The sequence below is a fragment of the Pagrus major genome, chromosome 23 (genome assembly GCF_040436345.1).
Source record: "Pagrus major chromosome 23, Pma_NU_1.0".
Lineage (NCBI taxonomy): Eukaryota > Metazoa > Chordata > Actinopteri > Spariformes > Sparidae > Pagrus > Pagrus major.
In genome coordinates this window covers 27,335,061-27,355,707 of record NC_133237.1, presented here as the reverse complement: position 1 = coordinate 27,355,707, position 20,647 = coordinate 27,335,061, and the positions used below count along the sequence as shown (strand labels likewise).

Genomic DNA, 20,647 nt, shown 5'->3' with positions numbered 1-20,647 from the left:
AGAAACTTCAAAATAAAATCATGTCGAAACTTCCGGTGGAAGCGCTATTGTCGCTGATTTATATTTAATTAATCAACATTGTAACGTCAACGTAGAGTACACTGTAATATTACCTGTAGTAACAGAGCTCTACAGTAGATGTCATAGTTCCCATTGGACATGAACGCAGCACACGTCCCCGTCAGGTGGTGGTTTCTGATTGGCTCTCTGACCGGAAGCGGCTCAGTGCCTCGGCAGGATGAAAGCAGCTCCCTCAGAGGACCCGGACATCAGGAGGTGACTGTTTTCCTCTGGATTCAGTGAAGTTTCAGTCGCTGGTGACAAAGTTTTGAATGGAACAAAATAAAGTTTTATTAAACACGTTCACACAGTTTGTTCTGTCATGTTTCATCGTGCTGAGGGCGGAGCAGCTGTCAGGTGACGGAGGCGGCTGGTGAGTCTCAATAAACTGCCTTATTTAAAAAGGTTATTTTAAAATATAATGTTTGTGATTTACATGTTTGGACTTTGCTATAAAATCAGTTGTGCGACTTGTAAACTGTGTCCTAGCTTAGCCCCGATACCCGCTACTCTGACTGAACTTCACACCAAACTCCATTTAAAATTCTGTCGCTTTAACGTTCAACTTGTTTAACACGTCACGGAGGGTTTGAATCGCTAAAAGCAACTTTTCAACTCACAACCGAGAATTAGAAGAAACTCAAACTAAGAGAGAGAGAAAAAGTGAAATATGAACTATATTGAGAATAATGTGGTGAGAGTTCACAGAGAAGTGAAGGGGCCCAGATTCATATAATCTCAGGTGATGAACTTGAATGGGGAATAAACTGCATTTGAACTTGGCCGATATGTTTATGATCACTGCTCAAGTGATTTGCCAAAATGTTTCATAAGCTAACTAACACTAAACTCTTCTTCACTTGGCTCTAAAGTAAAATATGATAAAAGTTAAATGAGGTTTTGAATGGCAGTGATGGAAAGTGATCCCTTGTTCTGATCTTCATGTCTGTTCAGGTCGTTGAATTCAGATTTCAGTCTGCAGGATGAAGGTCCCTGTAACATCGACGTGTTGGACAGCTCTTCACTGTCACACCAACAGTTCATCGAAAGGTACAGATGACGTGTTTCCAGCAGCTGGATGATGAATATTTTCAGTATTGATCAATAATATCAGGATATTTGATACATTTGTGTTTTTAAAGTGGAAAAAGCTCCAGCACAGTTAAGTGATGTTCAGTTTTCTGAGTTTATCAGCTTTTCTGAATCATATTGATACAAAAATAATGAAATATTTAATTTGTCAATATTCTCCTCAGGGTTGATTGAGGCTGAAAACTACCGTCACCATGGAAACCACCCACACCACAGAGGCAACTTAAATATCTGAAATAGAGCTGCAACCATTAATGGATCAATTGTCAAATAGTAAATGAATCTGCAGCTGTCTTGATAATCAGATTATCCCTCATTAAATTCTCTGATTTGTTAAATGTGACAGTAAACTGAGACATCTTGTATCTTGTGGACAAAACAAGACTTTTGAGGACACTGATCAACATTTTTCACCATTTTCTGACATTTTATAGATAAAACAGCTGATCGATTAATAGAAAAACTACTTGACAGATTATTCGACGAAGAAAATAATCGTTATGTTGCAGCTCCACTTCGGCAACCACGAACAAAAATGAATAAAAATGAATTAAATGGAAAATAAAGTGATTGTTCTTCTTTCTCCGGGACGTTCATGTGAATTTGGACAGAGTTTCTGTTCATATTCACACATTCTGATAAACGCACATGAGCAAGTGGAGTTCACAAGATTTAAAAAACGTTCTTGGATCTTTCTGTGAACGTGCGCTGACTCACAGCTGCTGACCACATGTTTTTTTTCTTTCCAGATATGCGTACAGCCGGCCGGTGATCCTCAGAGGTCTGACCGATAACACGGTAAGTCTTGGATCAATCATTGACTGCATGCTGACACTTCAAAACACTAACGAGCGGTTCTGTTAATGTGTCGAACAGGAAGTCGTAGAGCTGCGTTTGTGTTTCTAAATGTTTTAATTAGTGTGTGTGACAGGTGGGGATGATTGACAGGACTGTGGTGGTTTATCAGATGATTTAAAAAAACAATTTATTATGAGAATATGACTTATAATTTTGCATTTGTGTGCCGCTCAGTCATCATCTCCTCCTGATGATATAAAGTCAGGCTCAGTCATCATCTCCTCCTGATGATATAAAGTCAGGCTCAGCCATCATCTCCTCCTGATGATATAAAGTCAGGCTCAGCCATCATCTCCTCCTGATGATATAAAGTCAGGTGAAGTGTATTTGGAGTAAAGAAATGAGGTTTTGTATGAACAGACTTTTGATCTGAGGTGAAGATAAACACCTTCAGACTGAAGCTGACGGATCCAAAGTGCTTTTAAAATACAGAAACAGAACTTTTTAAGAATGTTAGTGTAGAGTCATGAATACTGGAGTTAAACAAACTGACTTTGTTCTAGAAATTCAGGTCGTTGTGCTCCAAGTGGAGCTTACTACAAGAATACGGGGACCGGCGGGTTCGGCTCAGTACCGCTAACACTTACTCTTACAGGAAAGGTATGCACGACTAACACTCCCTGTGCCGTGACGGCCTGAAGGTTCCTGCATGGACTTTAATTACTCACATTTTATCTAACGAGTAAACGCTGAGCGACTGTCTGTGATCACTCTGTTCCAGTGGACGTCCCGTTTCAGGAGTACGTGGACATTTTACTGAGGCCTCAGTCTGCAGACGCCCTCGGCAGCGGTGAGACCAACGTGTTTCTACCTCAGGAGGCAGAAACTATTTTACATGTGTGTCTTTGTTTCCTGAGGGAGAATGTTTAGTTTTACCTGCTGAGCGAGGAGAGAAGGTGTCTGTGAAGGCAAAATTAGCATTTTTGATTTTTGGCTGAAGTTGATTCAAACTGAAAAGTTCCTACTGAAGACATAAACAACACGTCAAACCTGACAGTCGATGTTATTGTCCTCGTGTCTGTCTCCTGCAGACACGCTGTATTTCTTCGGAGACAACAACTTCACGGAGTGGCAGAGTTTGTTCGATCACTACGAGTCTCCGCCGTACGTCCTGCCGCACACCAGCGGAGCGTTCAGCTTCGGGATCGCAGGTCAGTTCAGTTTGAAGGTGGAACAGCTCTGAGGTGAACTCTGAGCCGACCTCTGTGTCGTCTTCAACTTCAGGGCTCGTATGAAGTTCATTTTTAAATCTGCTTTCCAGCTACAGCGCTGCTTTGAGCTAAATGCTAACGGGCTGATGCTCAGCAGGTTTAATATTATAATATTCCACGTGTTCAGTCTCAGTTTGGTGTGTTAGCCGGTGACGGGGAGGTGGAGCCTCGTGAAGCTCTGGAGCTTCAACTCAGGAGACACAGTGACACCTGGTGGCCTGTTACACTTACAGACTTACACCTCACTGATATTTAGAGTTACATATGTTTAAGAAAAGCCTGGAGGTCACTGACTGTGTGGTCATGTGTTCAGGCTTCAGGCTGGATATTAATGTGACGTTCATATGATGTTGTTGTTCTGTACATGCTGCATGTCTGTGCGTCCTGGGAGAGGGATCCTCCTCTGAGGCTTTTCCTGAGGTTTCCTCCATCTTTGTCCCTGTTAAAAGGGTTTTTTTCTCAATGTGGCAAGTTTTTCTTCACTTGAATCGAGGGTCTAAGGACAGAGGCTGTCGTTCACTGTACGGATTGTGAAGCCCGCTGAGGCGAGTTAGGTGACAAACCCAACATGAGCCCTGAAGTAAAGACGACACTGAGGTTTTTTACCTGTCGCTCGGGTCAGATCCTGCAGAATTTAAATTTTAAATTTGAGTTTGAGCTGTAAAAAGTTCTGACATCCAAACTGATGAAATACGTCTAAAACGAGCGTCGAGGAGAACGAAGGAGTCAACTGCAGCTTTCAGACTCAGATCTGCTCTTTGTGTCCAGGTCCTGGAACCGGAGTCCCGTTCCACTGGCACGGTCCCGGTTACTCTGAGGTCATCTATGGACGGAAGGTGAACAAATGACTTTTCCTTCCTTCCTTCGTGTCGTTTTGGTTTATTTCTGTGTCGTTTCCTGAATCTGACAAATGAACACAGATAAACTTGGACGATGTGTTTGTGATCACACAGCGCTGGTTCCTCTACCCGCCTGATCAGGAGCCTCATTTCCACCCGAACCGCACCACCCTGTCCTGGCTGACAGAGACCTACCCCCACCTGCCCGAGGTCGAGGCTCCGCTGGAGTGCACCATCAGACCTGGAGAGGTAACCAGTCCGTCCATTTCTACACAACAACTCAGACAACATAGAAACGTCTTGTCCAGACTCTCATCTCCCGTTTCCTCCATCAGGTGTTGTATTTCCCCGACCGCTGGTGGCACGCCACTCTCAACCTGGACACCAGCGTCTTCATCTCCACCTTCCTCGGCTGAGCTTCATTTTTTAATTTTTAAAGAGTTCGTCACATCAGATTCATCAGTTTGTTCCTCTGACTGACGGAGGTCACTCAGGTGAGACGCAGAGTGACGAAGACACAGAAACGCTCCAGGTTCAAAGGTTGTTCTGAAATTAAACCATGTTTCCTAATAACAATTATTAATAATAAAATACTGTGTATTTTATGACCAAAGAAGCTAAAAGAGACGACGTTCCTGCTCACCCTCACATGCAGTGACCAGGCGACGTCACAGATTAGCAGAACATGTGTTTGTGTCACTTCCTGTGGGACCAACTGTTGAAGGAAATACATGTGAGAATTATTGATCTACGTCATGATATTGTTTCATAATCAGTTGAACTGTGTTGACATAATAAAGCACAAAACATCTGATCCAGTCAGTGTTGTTTCAGAAGTAAAGATGTCTGCCTCTTGGGAAGGATCTCTGTGTTTTCTTCCAACAGATAAAGATTTGACGGTTTCGCTGTGACACCATCATGTGTCTGCTCTCTTTGTTTTTTCTGATGGTAACTGAGCTGATGTCTGAACCACAGGGAGCCTTCAGAGTTATTAGACTTCATCCTGAGGGGAACATGAACGTCTGACCGAGGTGTCACGATAACAACTTTCTGTTGGCCGATACACTGTCCCAGGAATAATTACAGTAAATGATAATAATGTCATTTTAAGACTATTTTATGCTGCTGATATAACGATAATATAATAGTATATAATAATGGAAAGAAAAGGAAACTTTAAAATCTTGATAATCAGACAGTGGAATGTGAAATAAACATTAAAATCCCTAAATCTCTGGTATGTGAAGGGTGAATATAGTATAGTTTCTTTATTATTATTATTAACATTATTATTTACTACGTTTTTGTGTTATTCTTTATTTTGTCTTGTGTCAATTTATCTATCATTTATTCAGTTTCCCCCTCTGTTTTTGACTCTTGAGCTACTTGAACAAGTGAATTTCTATATAATAAGATATAAAATTAATTAAATAATAAAGCTACAAAATAAATAAAATGTAAAAAAACTGATTATCAGATCTGATATTCAGCATTTCTCTGATTATTGGAATATGTGTTTGAGTTTTTAATCCGATTGCCGACTGCTGCAAAGTAACTAGTAACTAAAGTTATCAAAAAATATAGTGGAGTAAAAAAGTACAATATTTACCTCCAAAATACTCACATAAAGTACAAGTATCTCAAAAATGTACTTCAGTACAGTTATTGCTTGTACTTACATCCCATCACTGCTCAGAGATGGTGCTGATATTTGGATTTGATGGGAAAATAAATTATTATTAATTCTGGTTTTTGCTCCAGAAAGTTCTCAAACCTACCAGAAGTATTACGTCATCACGTCTGGTTGCTAAAGATAGATACGTCAAGCGTCAAAGCGAATCAGAAACATTCCCGCTTTAAATTATTTCACCTTCAAAATAAGACAAAATCGCGTTGCTTGGTAGTTACTTACACAGGCTTTAAACGTGGGCGTTTTATTTTGAAATCGTAAACAGGAAGTTGTGCCTGCCATGGCCGCTGACTTGACGGTGTTGTAGTGAAGCGTCTAGAAACAACCAGACGGAGTCCAGAGGTTTAAAACTGAGAGCATCAGACCAGAGAGCATCAGACCAGAGAGCAACAGACCAGAGAGCATCAGACCAGAGAGCATCAGACCAGAGAGCAACAGACCAGAGAGCATCAGACCAGAGAGCAACAGACCAGAGAGCATCAGACCAGAGAGCAACAGACCAGAGAGCATCAGACCAGAGAGCATCAGACCAGAGAGCAACAGACCAGAGAGCATCAGACCAGAGAGCAACAGACCAGAGAGCATCAGACCAGAGAGCATCAGACCAGAGAGCAACAGACCAGAGAGCATCAGACCAGAGAGCATCAGACCAGAGAGCAACAGACCAGAGAGCAACAGACTCAGACCAGAGAGCATCAGACCAGAGAGCATCAGACCAGAGAGCAACAGACCAGAGAGCATCAGAGGAGCAGAAGATCCAGAGAGCAACAGACCAGAGAGCAACAGACCAGAGAGCATCAGACCAGAGAGCAACAGACCAGAGAGCATCAGACCAGAGAGCAACAGACCAGAGAGCATCAGACCAGAGAGCATCAGACCAGAGAGCAACAGACCAGAGAGCATCAGACCAGAGAGCAACAGACCAGAGAGCATCAGACCAGAGAGCAACAGACCAGAGAGCAACAGACCAGAGAGCATCAGACCAGAGAGCAACAGACCAGAGAGCATCAGACCAGAGAGCATCAGACCAGAGAGCAACAGACCAGAGAGCAACAGACTCAGACCAGAGAGCATCAGACCAGAGAGCATCAGACCAGAGAGCAACAGACCAGAGAGCATCAGAGGAGCAGAAGATCCAGAGAGCAACAGACCAGAGAGCAACAGACCAGAGAGCATCAGACCAGAGAGCAACAGACCAGAGAGCATCAGACCAGAGAGCAACAGACCAGAGAGCATCAGACCAGAGAGCAACAGACCAGAGAGCAACAGAGGAGCAGAAGATCCAGAGAGCAACAGACCAGAGAGCAACAGACCAGAGAGCATCAGACCAGAGAGCAACAGACCAGAGAGCATCAGACCAGAGAGCATCAGACCAGAGAGCAACAGACCAGAGAGCATCAGAGGAGCAGAAGATCCAGAGAGCAACAGACCAGAGAGCAACAGACCAGAGAGCATCAGACCAGAGAGCAACAGACCAGAGAGCATCAGACCAGAGAGCAACAGACCAGAGAGCATCAGACCAGAGAGCATCAGACCAGAGAGCAACAGACCAGAGAGCATCAGACCAGAGAGCAACAGACCAGAGAGCAACAGAGGAGCAGAAGATCCAGAGAGGAAGAAGAAGACCATCCTCTGCATCACACTCAGCACTGAACTGTGAGTACAACACTTCAGAAAAGTAGTTTATATGAGAGTTTGATGCTTTAATGTTTGGTAAACTTACTTTGAAGGAATAGTGGAACAGCATTTCACCAAACTCCATATGAATAACCGTCAAATTTAGGTTGCAATGGTCGTCAGTCATGTCAAACAAATTTAAACTAAGAGATTGTAATGTATAAAAAAAATATTTAACCCCTTCGCAAAATTTCGGCATTGAAATAATAACCCATATGTGTGATATTAAGACATGTAGCCACTGATAACAATTTTAGCGAAGCCATCAGCTTCTACACTTTTCCAAGTGATAATATACTGACACTTCACCAAACTCCATCTGAATAACTGTCAAATTTAGCCCGCGTTGGTCGTCAGACCTGTCAGACTAATTGAAAGTAACAGTTAGTTATTTATACAAAATTATGAACCTCTTCTCAATAATTCTGCTTTGAAATAATTGCCCAGATGTTTGACAATGGCACTTAAAGCCACTGATAACAATTTGCAATGCCGTTAGGTACTACATCTTTTAAATAATCACTTTAACTGACAACATTTTTTTATTCACACGACCATAAAAATAACAAACAGAAGAAATAGGAAATATATCATGTGTAACAGGCTAAATGTTATCGATTCATTAATAATTGTTTAAGGTTGTAACAGCCAGTTGTGCTCCATGCTTATGACTCCAAGTCCAGGGCTCAGACAGAGCTCTGTTGTTTTTTAGAAAAAAATATGCTCTTACAGAAGCAATAATGTTTGTTGTTGGTATTTAATTTTCTGACTTTCCTTTCTGATTTTTGTCTCCGCATATTTAAGACACAAATTGAAACAATCAAGATGGCTCCAGCTAAAGGTGTAGCGATCGGCATCGACCTGGGCACCACCTACTCCTGTGTGGGGGTGTTCCAGCACGGAAAAGTAGAAATCATCGCCAACGACCAGGGCAACAGGACCACCCCCAGCTATGTGGCGTTCACTGACACCGAGAGGCTCATCGGTGACGCGGCCAAGAACCAGGTGGCTCTGAACCCCAGCAACACTGTGTTTGATGCCAAGAGGCTGATTGGAAGAAAGATAGATGATCCGGTGGTTCAGGCTGACATGAAGCACTGGCCCTTTAGGGTGGTTGGAGAAGGAGGGAAGCCCAAAATTCAGGTGGAGTACAAAGGGGAGGACAAAACCTTCTACCCTGAGGAGATCTCCTCCATGGTCCTGGTGAAGATGAAGGAGATTGCTGAGGCCTACCTCGGCCAGCAGGTGTCCAACGCAGTCGTCACAGTCCCAGCGTATTTCAACGACTCCCAGCGACAGGCGACTAAAGACGCAGGCGTCATCGCAGGACTGAACGTCCTGAGGATCATCAACGAGCCAACGGCAGCCGCCATTGCGTACGGTCTGGACAAAGGCAAGACAGGAGAGCGTAACGTCCTGATCTTTGACCTGGGCGGAGGCACCTTCGATGTGTCCATCCTGACCATCGAGGACGGCATCTTTGAGGTGAAGGCCACGGCTGGAGACACTCACCTGGGCGGAGAAGACTTTGACAACCGCATGGTGAACCACTTTGTGGAGGAATTCAAGAGGAAACACAAGAAGGACATCAGCCAGAACAAGAGAGCCTTGAGGAGGCTGCGCACAGCTTGTGAGAGGGCCAAGAGAACCCTGTCCTCCAGCTCCCAGGCCAGCATCGAGATCGACTCTCTGTATGAGGGCGTCGACTTCTACACCTCCATCACCAGGGCTCGCTTTGAGGAGCTGTGCTCCGACCTGTTCAGGGGAACATTGGAGCCGGTGGAGAAAGCCCTGAGGGACGCCAAAATGGACAAGGCTCAGATCCAGGACATCGTCCTGGTTGGAGGCTCCACACGAATCCCCAAAATCCAGAAACTCCTGCAGGATTTCTTCAACGGCAGGGAGCTGAACAAGAGCATCAACCCGGACGAGGCGGTGGCGTACGGTGCCGCCGTCCAGGCCGCCATCCTCACAGGCGATACCTCAGGCAACGTTCAGGACCTGCTGCTGCTGGACGTGGCCCCTCTGTCCCTGGGTATCGAGACAGCTGGAGGAGTCATGACATCCCTGATTAAACGCAACACCACCATCCCCACTAAACAAACCCAGGTCTTCACCACCTACTCTGACAACCAGCCCGGGGTCCTCATCCAGGTCTACGAGGGGGAGAGAGCCATGACCAAGGACAACAACCTGCTGGGCAAGTTTGAGCTGACAGGAATCCCACCTGCTCCACGAGGGGTCCCACAGATCGAGGTCACCTTCGACGTGGACGCCAACGGCATCCTGAACGTGTCCGCGGTGGACAAAAGCACCGGCAAAGAGAACAAGATCACCATCACCAACGATAAGGGCCGTCTGAGCAAAGAAGAGATCGAGAGGATGTTGCAGGACGCCGACAGATACAAAGCTGAGGACGACCTTCAGAGGGAAATAATCGCTGCCAAGAACTCCCTGGAGTCGTACGCCTTCAACATGAAGAGCACCGCGCAGGACGACAACTTAAAGGGCAAAGTGAGCGAGGAGGAGCGGAAGAAGCTGATTGAGAAGTGTGACGAGACCATCGGCTGGCTGGAGAACAACCAGCTGGCTGATAAAGACGAGTACCAACACCGGCAGAAAGAGCTGGAGAAAGTGTGTCAGCCCATCATCAGCAGGTTGTATCAGGGAGGAAGGCCTGCAGGCAGCTGTGGAGAGCAGGCAGGAGCCGGCTCCCAGGGGCCCACCATCGAGGAGGTGGACTAAAGTGGCCCTTCATATGGACTCTGATCACTGGGACTGTTTGATAATCATAAGTTTTGTCACTTAATCTGTCTTGAATAAGTTATGAAGATGCAGATGTTTAAAGACGTTCCATGTAAATATTTTTCACCAGGATCACTACTGCGGTTTAAAATAAATCTGTCACTTCATGTCATTGTATCTGAGCTAAAGATTTATAAAATACTGAACATTTGTATCATTACTGCCACATTCATGTGTTTTTCATCTCTGCCTTGCTGGACTTTGCAATAAAGATGAAAAAAGATATTTTCTGGTTTTTGGTTTCATTTTTCTGGTTTACATGTTAAATTATCCAGATGTTACAAAATTATGTTTTAATAGACGGACTGTAAAACAACTGTCGAGGAAGCTTCAGTTTCTGCCTCCTAAAAAGGTTTTGTGTCCGACCAACAGAGACACCCGAGTACAAAGAACAGAAGTACAGGCTTTTAGCAGGGGAAGTTGTCCTGTGGCAGCAGGAGTCAGGAGGACACTTATTATTTTATCCAGCTGTTTCCAGGTGTGGCTGCAGTGTGTACAAACGACCACCAGGTGGCGCCTGTGACCCGTCCAGACTACATCTCTGCTCCTCATACAGTCCAAAGTCCAGTAACTGAAGAGTTTATATGTTTCGTGATGAATCAAACCATCCATCAGTTAACACAAGTAGAGCTGAAACAATCAGTCGATTAATCAGTCGGCCTCGTTGAGTGGCAGAAAGTTAATTGGCAACTATTTTGATAACTAATTAATTTTCATATAAAACATTTTAATGGTTCCAGCTTTTGCAAATGCAGAACGTTAACTTATAACAGAGTATTTTCACAGCGTGGTACTAGCAGTGATGGAATGTAACTAAGTACATTTACTCAAGTACTGTACTTGAGTACAGTTTTGACGTACTTTATACTTTCTCTCCACTACATTTTGGAGGCAAATATTGTACTTTTACTCCACCACTAGTGACTAGTTACTGCTGCATCCAAGCATTTTAAATTAATTTGTACATATGAACATATTTTTGATACTGAAGTACTTACTGAGTAAAAGTAAAGATATCATGTTAAAATATTACTTTGGTAACGAGTCTCCTGTATGAATAGTACTCGAGTAAACCCCGAGACTATTCCTTTAACTAAAGCTGAAAGCTGAAAGCTGAAATGAAAGAGGGAGCGACTCCAACACTCAAAAACAATCCAGAAGAAGCGATTTGATTCCTCTGTATCAGTGTTTCACATCAATACAGCTTCACCTCGACACAGCAACAGATAAGAAGACTTTTCTGCAGTGTTGAGGGGTGTTAGGTGATTAAAGCTGCCACGACAGAAGATATTCTGTGTACCAGCGCTGAAACTAAAGATCTGCAGAGTTTCCCTCGATTGTGACGGTCACAGAGACAAAGAAGAGATTATACTGCAGAGAAGTGAACCTCTTTGAATCCTCTGAACACATGACACAGTTTATGTTTGATACCTGATTTAACATAAGATCCTCTCCTTTAATCCTTCTATTATAAAACTCATATCTTCATCATCGCTCCAGACACATCCCAACGTCCAAGTTCACAACTTCTTAATATTTAATCTCATACAAGTTACAGAAATGAATCAGAATCTTTGAACATTTAAACAAAGGCTCATTTATTGTCTGTTGGTCTTATGATGGACATATTTCTGTATTTTCTGACATTTTGAAGACAAAACGATCGAGTAATCAATAATAATCCAATCAAAAGTATAACCAGACATCTTTTACAAAGCCTCCTATGAGAGGACACAGAGTGAGGAGAGGAGCAGTGAGACGGACAGCAGCAGAGGAGCTGCGAGCTGAGCGGCTCCAGAAATGACGAAGCCGGGCTGGTTGGTGGTGATCTGGCTATTGATCCAGGACTGGTACCTGGATACTCGGGCGTAGCCTGACGGGATATGGGGCAGCGCACAGCCTCCTGCACTCACAAAACTCACCACTCCACCCTGAACCCACTTAGTGTCGGACTTCCTCACCAACGGGCCGCCTCCATCCCCCTGCACAGAGACACAAGCCTCAGTTACATCACCGGCAAACAGAGGCGGAAAGTAACTAAGTACATTTAGTCAAGTGTTCTTAAGAAGAAGAAGAGTTTAAAGGTACTGAGGTACTCAGCTTTCTGTTTCTTTATACTTCCACTCCACAACAGTTCAGAAGCAAATATTGTACTTTTTACTGTACTACATTTACTTACACACTTTAGTTACTAGTTACCCAAAAGTACCCAAAAGTCCTACTTGAGTAAAAGTAAAGATAGTGTTAAAATAGTACTTGAGTAAAAGTCTTAAAGTGTCTAATATAAATGTACTTAAGTATCAAAAGTACAAGTAACTGATCCATATATTTACAGTATGTATAAACTGTACACTGGATCGACTGATTATCAGATCTGATATTTAACATTTTTCAGATTTTTCAACATCTTCCGCAAATTTAACATTCACTTCCACTGTTATGCCGATGACACCCAGCTCTACCTCACCACTAAACCTTCATCCTCTCTCCCGCCCACCTCCCTCACTGACTGAATCTCTGAAATAAAAACCTGGTTCACCCAAAACTTCCTTAAACTAAACAGCAACAAAACAGAGGTTCTCCTCATTGGCACAAAATCCACTCTATCCAAAACGGACAGCTTTTCACTCACTATTGACAGCTCCTCCGTTTCCCCCTCCCCCCAGGTTAAGAGTCTGGGTGTCATCCTTGACAGTACACTATCCTTTCAATCCCATATCAGTAACATTACCAGGTCTGCCTACTTCCACCTACGAAACATCAACCGCCTCCGCCCCTCCCTCACCCCCCACACTGCCGCCATCCTTGTCCACAGCCTTGTCACCTCCCGCCTGGACTACTGCAACTCTCCTCTTTGGCCTCCCTCACAAATCACTCCATAAACTTCAACTGGTCCAGAATTCAGCTGCCCCTCTATCCACCACATCACCCCTGTCCTTCAGCAGCTCCACTGGCTCCCGGTTCATTTCCGTATCCAATACAAAGTCCTCCTGGTAACATTCAAGGCCATTCACAACCTCGCCCCCCCATATCTGTCAGACCTCCTCCATGTTCCCACTCCCTCCCGCTCCCTCAGATCCTCCTCCTCCATACACCTGTCTGTCCCCTCCGCCCGTCTCACCACCATGGGGAGCAGAGCATTCAGCCGCTCTGCCTCTGGAACTCACTTCCACCCCAACTCAGAAACATTGATTCACTCCCCCACTTCAAATCACAACTCAAAACACACCTGTTTAAAACTGCCTATTCCCTCTGATGCCACTTGCCCTGTCTCATCCCTTCAATCTACTGTAACTGTTCTTATTTTGTCTGTTTTTTATTTTTCATTTATTGATATTGATGTTTATTTTTTATGTTTTCTTTTATCTCATTTGTGTACGGTGTCCTTGAGTGTCCAGAAAGGCACCTTCTAAATAAAATTTATTATTATTATTATTATTATTATTATTATTATTAAGGACACGTGTGAGCTCTCAGTTTCAGTGAGGACCACTTGTGGGTCGTTGACCCAACCGGCCTTCATGCGGGCCAGCAGAATGTACCCGGTTTAGGGACAATTTGAACATCCGCTCACCGAGAAATTTGCCAAAATGTCAAACTTTTCCTTTGAAGTGTTTCCATGTCACACGTTTCCCAAAACAGAAGACACATGTTGAAGTCGGCAGTTCAGTGAAAATGTTAACGTCACCCTGAAGCATTGTGGGACTCTGACTAACGTGGACACTAACTGGAGACAACATCCACAGCTCTGTTAAACGTGTGTGTGTTGACAGTTCGATGGAGAGTTTTGCAGACACACTCACCATGCAGGTGCCCGTCCCTCCGCCGCTCGTGCCGGTGCACATCATGTTGTCGGTGATCATCCTGTACACTTCGTTACATTGTTGATTGGACACGATGGGGATGCTCACCTGCTGCAGCCTCTCGGGAGGCGGAAGAAAAACTGATGAAAAAGAAAACATTTTAAATATATTATATATTTTATCTGATATATGTTGTTCCTCTGAGCCACAGAACGCCATGAAAACACATCAGAAGGTGGTGTGCCTCGAGTTCTGTATGTTATTTGCTTCAATGTGTCCTTCAGGTCGGATTATTTGAAAAATTTCCTGACAAACTCTGTTTTTCTGGCTGACATTAAGAACCTGATGGCTGATATTATGTACCTGCATTACTGAGTATATTGGGGACATCGTGTGTGGATATATTATTAAGACCAAAGTCATGTTTCAGGAAATAGGTGTGTACCGAAAGTACATAAACAAGAAACGGATGCCTTCCTGTAATCAAATCTTAATTGTTTGATTCTGTATAAACTGTTTTTTTGCAATTAAACTCCTTTGAACACACCAGCTGCAGTCTCTGCATTTTCCTGAAGAATACTTTATCTACAACATGATTTGGCGTCACGAACAGGATTGGACAGGATTTGATCTGAAGAGAAGACGTCTGCTGCGTGGCTGGGCCTGGGTGACACTCAGGCGCCTGCATTAAAGAGGTAAGAGACATCTTGCCATTTTTGTTTATACGCAGTCTCACCAAGGTCAGTGCAGCAAGCAGTATCTATTCTACTTTTACAACTGAACACAGATAAGACTGAGCTCCTAATCATTTCTCCAGATAACACAGCTTCCCCGGTGGCTCACTGTAGAGGGTCTCTTTCTTTGTTTGGCTGTACAGCCTCGTCTCAGAAATCTGTGTTGTATTTGATCAGGACGTACTTTGACCAACGTGTTAAATCGCTGAAGTGCACATCACGCACAGCAGACGTAGAAAGATGAAACAAAGACGTAAAAGACGTTAAAGACGTAAACAGACAGAGAGGGAGGCTGGAATGGGGAGAAAAGGCGTGTTAGTGTCTCGTATCTGCAGAGAGTTTCTTATTTTCTCTCTTTGTTGCTGCTCGGGACGCTTTACCAACCCAACATGTGGCTGTTTGACGTCCTGGGAATGAGACTCAACAATCAACTATCTTTGTGGTGCGTTCAGGAACAGCTGGGACAAATCCTACTGACTCTACCTTTAACTTTAATAGTCTTTGAATTATATTAATATGACGTGAGCTTCAGTTAGCTTTGACCACAAATGTCCTTCAGAGGGAGACTTTTTACTCTGATACTCTGAGTACATTTCAGAGCCTGTACTCTGTTACTTTTACTGGAGCAAACAAGTTGAATAAGTACCTCTACTTTTACCAGAGTCCGTACTTCTACTGGAGGACAGACTGTGTGGACTCTAAGTATAGTTTTGTTCTTGTACTCTAGTAAAATGTTTAAGGGCTTCTTCCACCTCTGTTTTTTCTTTAATCACGTCATCTTCTTGTGCCACTGATTTATATCTTTGTGTCATCTTGTGTTGAAGTTCAATAAGATTTAATCCGTACAATCATTCACTACGAACAATACATTTAGAAATGAAGAATAAATTCTTACCGCCAGTTTGGATTCTTCCCCATCCGGTGACCCAGCAGCTCGACCCGGCGTTGAAGATGCTGCCGTCCGCCGCCAGACACACCGGTCTGATGTAGTTGGTGAACGTAACAGATGAAGCAAGCTGAACCAAGGCTATGTCGTTGTCAAGTGTCTTAACATGATAGTCTGGATGGCCGATCACCCGGGACACGCTGCGGGTCGCCTCGTTAGGGCTCGCGGATTGTAGTGAGTCACGTCCAAGGATGACACTGTAATTGGATGGCGACGAGCTGAGAAACAGAAAAGACAACATGTTTCAATGTTTCTACTCTGCTGCGACCGGTAATTATGTTCAATAAACAAGACACCATGAGAAATATGGTTGTTATTGGAGTTCATTGATATGTATAAAGTTTTATTCTTTTAAATGTTCATTGTTCTTCACTTTATGCTGTCAGTTTGAGCAGAATAAGCCTTTAATTTGAAAATGTCAGTCAGCAGCAGCCACAGTGGAACAGAGGGCTCACTGTGGGAAATGACGCTATAATTTAAAATGAAGTCATAATTTTCCACATTAAGGTGTGTTTACAGGGAGGACTACTGCACGTGTGAAAAAGGTAATAAAAAGCCTTTTGCAGCTCCAGAGTGTGTAAATATATAAAATATACACAAAAAACATGTAAAGCTAGGGGAAATTCCCAATGTCCACTACTTAGACAATAAACCAATAAACAAATGTGCTCCTACAAGCTGCAGGGAAACAACATGTCACACTGAAGGTGTAGAGGGGCTGCAGGGTTTCAAGAGGATCCAGAATAAACCCAGTTTCCTCACTAGAATAATGTGGAGCAGCCAAGAAAACCCAACAGGGCCTGAACAGACCAGAGACACTGGCTGCAGTCTAAGAGGATGAGGCTCTCAGTGAGTCAGGAACAGATTCAGAATGATGGTCAGAGCCACCTGGTGTCGTTCCCCACCTCTTTTAAGTCTTCACAAAAAGGGCGTCGTCATCCTGATTGGCTGGGAGGGAAATGCCCCAAGCTGCTTCCACTCCTCAATCAGGAGTCAGTCTCCTCACCTGTGCACAGGTGATCTGAATCACCTGCAGTTAGTCCAGAGGGATTTTGGAAAATCAGCCCAAAACAAAGAAAGACAGCAAGTCTCAAACAATGAGACTGCTACAAGAGGAAGCTGCATGTGATCTGATAAACTGCCGCCAATGACGTCACTCAGTGGCTGAGTTGCACTGTGGGTAATGGAGGCACCAGGTTTAGAAAATGAAGAAGAGTGCGTGAAATAAAAAAGGTGATATCTCTGTTTTTAAACTGTCCAGAATGAGTCAACAAAGAATTACAATCAAACCTCTTTGCGACTCGTTGTACATGTGGGTCATATTGTCCAGACGGCGTGTAGCCAACTGAGCATGAACCTTTGAATGTGTTGACTCTACCGCGCCTTCTTTACAGCCCACTGTGTTTATGGAGCGATAAACCACAAGGTTTGATAGTAATGGATAAAGATATTACAACATCGGACCCTTACATGTCCAAAGTGACAGTAATTCATACACTGATGGCAGCGGCTGCCATGCAAGGTGCCGACCGGCACATCAGGAGCAGTCTGAGGTTCAGTGTCAAGGTCACTTCGACATGCAGATCAGGGGAATCGAACCAGCGACCTTCCGATAATAACACGCTGGCTCTACCCCTGAGCCACAGTCGCTCCTTCAATTATTGTCTTTTTTACAAGGGGTTACTGGAGGTGACTTATCAATAAAACTGTAAAATGTTTTATGTGATGTTTGGAGTTGAGAGGTGATTTTCCAACGACTGAAAAACACAAACAGCCTGTCTAACATTTGGTCGTTTTATTGATAAGTCATTAACTGGACGGATACTAGAAGATTCTCATGTCAGTGGTGATGTCGTGTCCTTATCAGTGGATAAAACTATAAAACCCTTTTTTTTGTGGTTATTGGTCTGATCCCTGTTCTTATCTTTGCATTTATTCTTTTGTTTTATCTCATGAATTTGTTGTTTTACTCTGTTTCATGTGTATAGTAGAAGTAATTTCAGTGTCTTCAATGGTCTTATTTTGTTTTTATTTTATTTTTTTTATGCTGCAAAAAGTTCTGAACTGACCTGAAACAGCTGTAATGCTATTCGACTGTTAGCATGAAGACAAACTTGATGAATGTTTTTGTCTCTAGCTCACCGTGAGGTCAGACAGGTGAGGTGCTGAGTCACGTCACAGGATCAGAACTCACCCGATCAAACACTGGGCAGCAGTCAGGACCCACTGGTTGTTGATCAGGGAGCCTCCACACACATGCTGGCCTGAAACCTGCAGACTGACCTGCCAGGGCCAGGCCCCTACGGCAGCAGTGTTACCGCCTACGATCCTGGTGTGGAGCGGTGCCGTGCCACAAACTGGAGAGACACAGTCAGAGTTCATGTCAGGTCATGTTTCTTGTTTTTATAGTGTGGTAATCAGTATCATCATCTTGTTTTTAAACTTTGAACAGAGCCAGGCTAGCTGTTTCCCCCTGCTTCCAGTCTTTGTGCTAAGCTAAGCTAATCACCTCCTTGTCGGGCTTGTCGTAGACTTGAAGACAGATGGCGCACCTGTAAATCAGAGTCCTCTCGCCTCGCCTGGACTCTTAGCTTTAAACGTTATAAACATGCACTTTCTGCTGCCAGATCTTCTTATTTCTCCAATTTGATCGAAACCAATCAAACAATCATCAGGTCGTGTTTAATACTGTGGCCAGGCTTACACACTCTTCACCGGTTCTGAGCTCTTCTTTCACAGCTAATGATTTTCTAGAGTTTTTCACTGATAAAATCTCCCAAATAAGGAACAATATCATTAGCCAGCAGCTCTCTAGTACCATGACCGGCCAGTGCTCTGTGTCCTGGTCCACGAGATCATTCTCTCAGTTTAAACCCCCAGTTTCTGCTGAGGCCTTGGCCTCAATGGTTGCCGCCTCAAAGCCAACAACGTGTTCACTAGATCCCATCCCTTCTGACCTCTTTAAGGAACTCTTTCCTATTCTGAATGCCCCTATACGTGCCACCTTGAACACTTCCTTCTCCGAGGGGTGTGTTCCCTTAACCTATAAATCTGCTATCATTAAACCACTCCTCAAGAAACCTAATAGCGATCCACTGGTTCTTGCCAATTATCGACCTGTCTCCACTCTCCCTTTCTTATCTAAAATACTTGAGAGAATTGTTGCTGATCAACTGACTGTCCACCTTTCTGCCAATAATCTCTTTGACAATTTTCAGTCTGGTTTCCGCTCCTGCCACTCTACTGAGACTGCCCTACCTAGAGTAGTTAATGACCTACTGGTCACTGCTGACTCTGGATCAGCCTCCTTACTTTTAATTCTTGACTTAAGTTCGGCCTTCGATACCGTAGATCATTGTGTGCTTCTACACCGACTGGAGCATTATGTTGGTGTTCACGGGCTGGCGCTCTCATGGTTCCAGTCCTACTTATCTAGTAGAACCCAATGCGTTAGTTTCAATAACTCTTTGTCAGAATGCTCTACGGTAACCGCTGGTGTGCCCCAGGGGTCCGTCCTGGGCCCTCTGCTGTTTTGTATTTACATGCTCCCTCTGGGTAGGATAATTGCCGAATATGGTATACAGTTCCATTTCTATACTGATGACACACAGCTATACATCCCACTACAGCCCAATGACCCCTCTCAAATACAAAATCTGGAAACGTGTAAGCCGAATCAAGATCTGGATGAGTCAAAACTTTCTCATGCTTAATACTGCTAAGACTGATTTGCTGGTGATTACACCTAATAACTACAAGTACTTCTCTGAGAGTCTTTGTCTTAATATTGATGGTTGTTCAATCTCTGAAAGCACACACATTAGAAACCTAGGTGTTATTTTTGAGCCAACCCTGACTTTCCAGACTCACATCAAGGAAATCACCAGGACGGCTTTCTTGTACTGTACTGTTTCTTGTACTGTAATGTCCTTTTTTCTGGCCTCCCCATCTGTACTACTAGGAGTCTTCAGCTTGTGCAAAATTCAGCCGCCAGACTTTTAACAAGAACAAGTAGATTCTGTCACATAACTCCTGTCCTGGCATCATTACATTGGCTGCCCATTCAGGCTAGAGCCAATTTTAAAGTTCTTCTCCACTGCAATTTTTAAGTCCCGTCTTAAAACGTACCTCTTTACTCAATATTTTGGTTTAAACTAATTCTTAACTGTTTTATCATTTTCCTGTGGTGTTTTAATATTGTTTTATTGTCTGTTATTATTGTACTTGATTTTAATGTAAAGTGTGCTGAGACCATGTACCATGGTGATTTTGCACTTTAAATGATAAATTGATTGATTGATTGATTGATCCTGCCTCCAGCGCTATACGTAACACACAGACAACAGATTGATATTGATCCTCTCATCTCACTCTCGGTAAGAAAGTCAATAAATGTACGAAAAGCAGCTTTATCAAACAAAATGTGCGAGCTAATGTTAGCAAGTTAGCATCTGCTTGAAGCAGAGCAGGAGCTAACATATGGTCAGTTTTAGAGGTATTCTGTCATCTGATCATCAGAGTTATGAGGACTCGTCCTGAGTGTCTCCAACAGATTTTATGACCCTTTAACCAACTTCTGTGTAGAAATAAGTATTTCACTTTCAACCAGGTGTGACTGAAACCTGCTGCACATCAAACCTGGACTGTTTTAAACCTTTAAACAGAGAAACTAAAGGAAGAGAAACTCACCATCTAACTGTGCATTGCTTCCTGTGGGAGAGACAAAGAATAAAACGTGTTATTAATATTTTTTTGTACAGTGATTTCAACATCTCTTCATACGTGTCATTACTCAGAAAATCAAACATTTAAAGGTCCCATATTATGAAAAACAGGTTTTCTCTGGTCTCTACATATAAACTGGTCCTCCCTGAGCCTACCAACTCCCAGAATGAGGAAACAAACGAGTGCTGCGTCGTCTCTGCAGCCCCC

General features: G+C 43.6%; 3 protein-coding genes across 3 annotated transcripts; 2 read left to right on the top strand and 1 right to left on the bottom strand.

The window, feature by feature from the left end:
- Window positions 1-106: 106 nt before the first annotated feature.
- On the top strand, window positions 107-4,923 carry jmjd8 (jumonji domain containing 8). Its single transcript, XM_073494419.1, has 9 exons — window positions 107-433; window positions 1,015-1,110; window positions 1,902-1,950; window positions 2,514-2,610; window positions 2,732-2,800; window positions 3,042-3,161; window positions 3,990-4,057; window positions 4,175-4,309; window positions 4,396-4,923. Exons 1-9 carry the CDS (start codon window positions 333-335, stop codon window positions 4,474-4,476), a joined length of 816 nt encoding a protein of 271 aa, XP_073350520.1. The 5' UTR covers window positions 107-332; the 3' UTR covers window positions 4,477-4,923.
- A 1,429-nt stretch (window positions 4,924-6,352) lies between these two features.
- LOC141019461 (heat shock 70 kDa protein 1) lies at window positions 6,353-10,457 on the top strand. Its single transcript, XM_073494388.1, has 2 exons — window positions 6,353-7,406; window positions 8,232-10,457. Exon 2 carries the CDS (start codon window positions 8,253-8,255, stop codon window positions 10,170-10,172), a length of 1,920 nt encoding a protein of 639 aa, XP_073350489.1. The 5' UTR covers window positions 6,353-7,406; window positions 8,232-8,252; the 3' UTR covers window positions 10,173-10,457.
- A 1,362-nt stretch (window positions 10,458-11,819) lies between these two features.
- Window positions 11,820-18,662, bottom strand: LOC141020001 (chymotrypsin-like protease CTRL-1). Its single transcript, XM_073495037.1, has 5 exons — window positions 18,590-18,662; window positions 17,910-18,072; window positions 15,665-15,933; window positions 14,036-14,175; window positions 11,820-12,214 (listed from the first exon to the last, which is right to left on the bottom strand). The coding sequence occupies exons 1-5, from the start codon at window positions 18,660-18,662 to the stop codon at window positions 11,954-11,956; spliced, it is 906 nt and encodes a 301-aa protein (XP_073351138.1). The 3' UTR covers window positions 11,820-11,953.
- Window positions 18,663-20,647: the final 1,985 nt, after the last annotated feature.

Bases quoted from the DNA above. Each gene is read 5' to 3' on its own strand.
- jmjd8 (XM_073494419.1), top strand. From the start codon at position 333: ATGGAACAAAATAAAGTTTTATTAAACACGTTCACACAGTTTGTTCTG. The intron at 4,058-4,174 runs GTGAACAAATGA...GTGATCACACAG, and splicing joins AGGTCATCTATGGACGGAAG to CGCTGGTTCCTCTACCCGCC. The intron at 4,310-4,395 runs GTAACCAGTCCG...TTCCTCCATCAG, and splicing joins GCACCATCAGACCTGGAGAG to GTGTTGTATTTCCCCGACCG.
- LOC141019461 (XM_073494388.1), top strand. From the start codon at position 8,253: ATGGCTCCAGCTAAAGGTGTAGCGATCGGCATCGACCTGGGCACCACC.
- LOC141020001 (XM_073495037.1), bottom strand. From the start codon at position 18,662: ATGGGATCTAGTGAACACGTTGTTGGCTTTGAGGCGGCAACCATTGAG. The intron at 15,934-17,909 runs GTGAGTTCTGAT...TCTGTTTCTCAG, and splicing joins GCTGCCCAGTGTTTGATCGG to CTCGTCGCCATCCAATTACA. The intron at 14,176-15,664 runs GTAAGAATTTAT...CTTTTTCATCAG, and splicing joins GGGAAGAATCCAAACTGGCG to TTTTTCTTCCGCCTCCCGAG.